Source organism: Arachis hypogaea, chromosome 4 (assembly GCF_003086295.3).
Source record: "Arachis hypogaea cultivar Tifrunner chromosome 4, arahy.Tifrunner.gnm2.J5K5, whole genome shotgun sequence".
NCBI classification, from domain to species: Eukaryota; Viridiplantae; Streptophyta; class Magnoliopsida; order Fabales; family Fabaceae; genus Arachis; species Arachis hypogaea.
In genome coordinates this window covers 15089722-15095718 of record NC_092039.1, presented here as the reverse complement: position 1 = coordinate 15095718, position 5997 = coordinate 15089722, and the positions used below count along the sequence as shown (strand labels likewise).

Below are 5997 nucleotides of genomic sequence, written 5' to 3'. Positions count from 1 at the left end.
AATAATAATATTAACTCAAATTAATACTAAAATTATTATTTTATATTACTTTAAATAAAATCCTTTAATTCAAGTTAATCTGATATAAAAATTATTTGTCTGAAAAATAAAAATTTAAAACTAATTTAATAACGACCTACAAATTATAATTCAAATGATATAAATTTTTTATATTTATTTAAAAATTTGAGTCTTATTTTTTATTTTTTAAAAAATAATTTAATTTAATAATTAAAATTTATTATTATTGGTATAATTAGAGTAAATAATAAAACTACGCCCGAAATTCAGCATCAGCGTGCAACAGTGACAACAGCATCACCAGCTTCAGAATCAGAACCCCCAGAACCCGAATATTTTTTCCATTATATACTATTATCTGCTCCAAAAGAGAAAAAAATAAAAAAAAAAGAAAAGAAAAGGTTTTTGGGCAACCCTTTTCTCTGTTCCTTCTACCAAGTTTCTTAAACTCGTTTGGTTTTTTTAATTTTCAACTTTTCTATGTCAATCTCAGCTATGTGAAGTGAGAAAGGAACAGTGTTTTGAGGTCACTGTTTTGTTGTGGTTTTTGTTTTATGTTTCATGCCCTCCTTGTGTTTGTGTTTTTGTCTCCTTGATTTGTTTTTTGGATCTGTGAACTATGAATCTTAGCAACGTCAAGGGATCCACCATGTCAACGCCTAGTTCATCAGGTTCACATCTGAGGTCCACCGGAGATGCTGTCTCCGACCAGTTTCCGGCGGGTCTCCGGGTTCTAGTGGTGGATGATGACCCCACCTGCCTCATGATCCTTGAGAAGATGCTTAAAGCTTGCCTCTATGAAGGTGCTTACTCACTTTTCTTTTCTGATTTTCCTTCAATTTTTTTTTTTGGTTTTCCATTTCCAAGTTGCTGAATTCTCTCTATTCAACTTGTTTTTGATGATTCCCATCTTGAATTTGTGAAAAAGAAAGCAACTTTACTTTCATTTCTGTTAATGTTTATGTGCATATAGGTACTAGTTGCTGATCACATCTTGTCACATGTTATTTCCTTTTTTTTTTTTTTTTTAAAATCCAAACTTGTTCTTTATCTATGGTTGCTGCTGTAATTTCATATTCTTCTGCTAACATCTTCGTTTATTTATTTATTTATTCGTTTTTATTTTTTTTCTATGTGATTGATTTCGTTTACTTTGCTTGTTTTCTCATTGAGGTGCTAGATGTTTACCTTTTGCAGATTTTTTGGAATTGACTATATAAACTTTGAATAGATGCCAGATTTGCTTTTATCTCATTTGTGATTTTTCTTCATTTGTTCCTGAGTTTTGATGAAATTGGAGCTATTTCAGTTACAAAATGCAAGTGTGCTGAGGCTGCATTGGAACTTCTGAGAGGGAACAAGAATGGATTTGACATTGTTATAAGTGATGTGCATATGCCTGACATGGATGGATTTAAGCTTTTGGAGCATATTGGGTTGGAGATGGACCTTCCAGTTATTAGTAAGTATTGTTTTCAATTAGATTCCTTTCATGGATGAATCACATTGATCTAGTTAGTGACTAATTGTATTTGATGTTAACAGTGATGTCCGCAGACGATGGAAAGCATGTTGTTATGAAGGGTGTGACTCATGGTGCTTGTGATTACCTAATTAAACCCGTGCGAATCGAGGCTCTGAAGAATATATGGCAGCATGTGGTTCGGAAGAGAAAGACTGGTTGGAGAGATCCAGAGCAATCGGGAAGCATAGATGAAGGAGATCGGCAGCAAAAGGTATCTGATGATGCGGATTACTCATCCTCGGCAAATGAAGGGAAAAGCTCAAAGAAGAGAAGGGACGAGGAAGAAGATGCTGATGAGAGGGATGATAGTTCCACTTTGAAGAAGCCGCGCGTGGTTTGGTCTGTTGAGCTCCATCAACAGTTTATGGCTGCTGTGAATCAACTTGGAATTGACAGTATGTATTCTTCAATTATAGTCTCAATAAAAAATTCCTTTCATTGTTGTTGCTTTTTGATTCCTCCCAATCTAATGTGGTACAGAATGGGTGAGTCCAATGATGGTTTGCGATAAGAGGGGGTTGTGAATGCCACAAATCAACCCTTATAATCATTGCATCTAGGCTTTCTAGATTGTGGATAGATAGCTAAATTAATTTTAGTGCTTAATTAAGATCCTCTTGTGACTCATTGTTTTAAACTCTCAATTAGATTTTTTTCCCCATTGACCTCATGGAATACTTTCTTGAATAATATCTTATATACGAAGCATTAAGTTGTTGTTTCTTCTTGCCTGATTTGTTGGAGATTTATCTAAAATGTAGTGCATTGTATTATACTCCTAAATTTGACATTTATATACAGAGGCTGTTCCGAAAAAGATTCTGGAATTGATGAATGTTCCTGGACTTACCAGAGAAAACGTTGCTAGCCACCTTCAGGTATGATACTACCGCGCGTCATTTTAGATTTCCTTTTCAAAGAGCTAAATAATTAATGTTTTCTTTATCTCTCCGACAACGGCCCTTTGGTTTAGATTTCCTTTTCAAAGACCTAAATAATTAATGTTGACGTCATCTCTCCAACTACTGCGCTTTGTTTTAGATTTCCTTTTCAAAGACCTAAATAATTAATGTTGACGTCATCTCTCCGACTACTGCGCTTTGTTTTAGATTTCCTTTTCAAAGAGCTAAATAATTAATGTTGTCTCTGTCTCTTCGATTAGCACGCATAAGCTATTGCTCAAAGCAGCTAACTCCTTCTTCATGTTTTTGGTGCAGAAATACCGATTGTATCTTCGGAGGCTGAGTGGAGTTTCCCAGCAGCAGAACAACTTGAACAATTCCTTCATGAACCCACAAGATCCAACATTTGGGTCAACATCGATCAATGGAATTGACCTTCAAGCCCTTTCAGTCGCTGGCCAGCTCCCAGCACAAAGTCTAGCCAAGCTTCAAGCAGCAGGACTTGGCAGATCAACTGCAAAACCGGTTATGTCCATGCCTCTAGTTGAGCAACGGAATCTTTTCAGTTTCGAAAGCCCGAAATTAAGATTTGGAGAAGGGCAAATGCAGCATTTGAATACCAATAAACCAATAAACTTGCTTCACGGAATCCCTACCAACATGGAGCCAAAGCAGCTTGCCAATCTGCACCAATCTGCCCAATCCCTTGGGAACTTGAATATGCGAATCAATGCTTCTGTCGCACAGAGAAGCCCCTTGTTGATGCAAATGGGTCAATCCCAACCAAGAGGTCAGATGATAGGTGAAAATGGTTCTCATGTTAACCAGCTTCCAACTTCATTGTTGCAACCAACAGTACCAAACCGAATTTCCAACGGTGTTATCAGAAATGGGATTGCTAGCTCCAGCAACATAAATGCTGCTTATAATCAAGTACCACAAAGCTCTTCATTTTTGAATTTCCCCATGAATCAAACTAACGAGATGTCAGTCAGAAGTTTCCCTCTTGGAAGCCATCCAGGTATATCGAATATCACAACAAAAGGAATGTTACAAGAGGAAGTTACCTCAGGAATCAAAGGATCCAGTGGCTTTGTTCCGAATTATGATATTTTTAACGAACTCCAACCTCAAAAATCCCAAGATTGGGACTTAACAACCGCTGGCCTGACATATGATGCTACTCAGCATTCAAATCATGTACAAGGTAACACTGATGTCTCAGTCTCACCATCAGTTTTGGTCCATCCGGGTTTTACATCTATTCAACAAACTGGACAAAATAGAGATACTACTTCTTCAATGGGGAAAGATATGTTCTCCATAGGTGAAGGCATGGATCAAGGTAATCTCCAAAACATTAGTCAGCCCCAGAATCCGCTTCTCGTTGACAATTCGGTAAGAGTGAAGGCTGAAAGAGTTCCTGATGCAAGCTCCCAGACTAACTTCTTCCCCGAGCAATACGGGCAGGAGGATCTTATGAGTGCACTTCTGAAACAGGTTGGTCATTCCTTCTTCTAGGCCCTAAGATTTTGTTTCGTGTCTCAAGGCAGAAAATATAGTGGCAATGGAGAAAATATAGGTCATTCTTACTTAGAGTCGGTTTTATTCCCTTAATAGTCTTGAAAGGCACCCACAGAATTTATAGGCCTGCTTATGCTTTTTATTATTATTATTATTATTATTATTATTATTATGAACAAATTGACATTTTTCTGTGTTTCTGGTGACAGGAAGGCATTGGACTAGCCGAGAATGAGTTTGACTTCGACGGATATTCCTTAGACAACATTCCGGTCTAGAACAGAACCAGTCAATTTCTCTCTCCAGTTGCAGATGTAAATAGTTGCTGTTCCATATGGACCAAATCATTCTGCAATTAGTCAAGTTTGGACCTGCATGTGTCTAAATTCTTCAACACATCGAATTTGGTTCATGTAAAAAAATCAGACTTCAAGGAAAAGATGGTAAGTTAAGAAGAAGAATAACTACAAACTTCAACTGCATGTATGCAAAAGGGGCATACATGCAATTTTTGACTGATTCTGATGGTGAAATTTGTAGTAAGCTTTATAATGTTAGGGTGTTCATGAACATATTTTGGTTTTAGAGCAGAACTGCAGAAGCATAGGTTTTGATACATCTGCAGACTCCTAGGAACATTTCTAACTTCAATAACAAATTACTGAGAAAAAAAACTTTTATCCTCTTTGTTATTCCCCCCTGGTTAATGTTCTTGAAATTAAGCAGATGATTGCTTTAATTAAGCATGTAAATATTATTCCATTTGGTTGCTCAAGACATTCAATCTGGCCATTCTTTCTTAATTTTCTGTACTTTAACATCACTTATTTTTATGTTTGTGTTTGTTGTTTTCTATTCCTCTCATTTTGATATGCAATACACACAGGAATCTGATTAGGTTTTCATTGTGTGTTTTGGTGTTTTGAAAAAAAAAGGGGGGGGGGGGGGGATTGTGTTTGTGATGCATAATGCATTAGTCACCGATTTGTGATTGTGTCCAATTTTATATAAAGTTAAAAACCAACCATAAAAAAAGACTGAAAACCCTAAATTGGTTTACTTAATAATTGAGATATATCAATTATCAATTTGGTCTTTGGAGGAATAGTTTTCATTTCATATTAGTCCAAACATTAATTTCTATGAAAACAAAAATCACTCATCACTGTCCACTGTGTCATCACCGTCGTGTTCGTGATGATATCATATGTGATAGTGTGGCATAATCTCTTTCAATTGACCTTAAGTTGGTCAAAGAAAAAGTGATCATTAGAGGAAATTGGGAATTAATTTCAGACCAAATTGATGTTTAACTCTTTTGAGAACTAATATATGGTGTTCATCTCAGTAAGAGCAAAATTATATTACACATCATCAGAAAATATTATATGCTGAATATCAATTAATGTTTTTATGTAACATTTGGACTAATTTGAAATAAAGATAAGACCTTTTATGATCAATTTGACATGGCAAATCTTTTGAAGACCATTTGGATGGTTCACAATTCTTTTGAAGGCTAATTTGGGGTTTTACTTATGAAAAAAGGGCAATCTAATGCACAAGACTATCACTTGGTGACTTTACCTATACAATTAGAAAGATTTTTTTTTTTACTTTTTAGCTTTGAGCATATATAGCTTTTAAGTCGCAAGGTCAGAAATTAATTAATGAATGAAAGTAAAAATGTTGTTCAATTATATTGTTGTATGGCGTGTAATTCACAAATGTGGATATGCAAGATCTAGTAACCTGCAAAACATAGGTTACGTTTTGACTGCAATAGAAATTGTGAAAATTGCATGCACGCTGCAAAACGCAACTTGCGTTTGGCAGGAAAGGAGCTTCAAGTCTTGAAACGTATCCCTGTCCCCTGCATGCAGACAGGTCCCGTTTGGTTCATGTCCATGTCCACTAGAGACATGGACACGGTGGAACGTGTACACTGTTTATTTGTTGAGACACAAAATTTTGATGGACATGATTACACATAGATGTACATAAAATACATGTATTTTGTGTATC

The 5997-nt window shown here is 35.9% G+C and overlaps 1 protein-coding gene across 1 annotated transcript; it reads left to right on the top strand.

Annotated features, from left to right (window-relative positions):
* The first annotated feature begins 276 nt into the window (after nucleotides 1-276).
* On the top strand, nucleotides 277-4775 carry LOC112796377 (two-component response regulator ARR2). The gene is made up of 6 exons (XM_025838804.3): nucleotides 277-824; nucleotides 1331-1483; nucleotides 1567-1941; nucleotides 2348-2424; nucleotides 2764-3948; nucleotides 4182-4775. Exons 1-6 carry the CDS (start codon nucleotides 641-643, stop codon nucleotides 4248-4250), a joined length of 2043 nt encoding a protein of 680 aa, XP_025694589.1. The 5' UTR covers nucleotides 277-640; the 3' UTR covers nucleotides 4251-4775.
* Nucleotides 4776-5997: the final 1222 nt, after the last annotated feature.

Coding starts and splice junctions, on each gene's coding strand:
- LOC112796377 (XM_025838804.3), top strand. CDS start 641: ATGAATCTTAGCAACGTCAAGGGATCCACCATGTCAACGCCTAGTTCA. Junction 1,484..1,566: donor GATGGACCTTCCAGTTATTA/GTAAGTATTGTT, acceptor TGATGTTAACAG/TGATGTCCGCAGACGATGGA. Junction 1,942..2,347: donor GAATCAACTTGGAATTGACA/GTATGTATTCTT, acceptor ATTTATATACAG/AGGCTGTTCCGAAAAAGATT.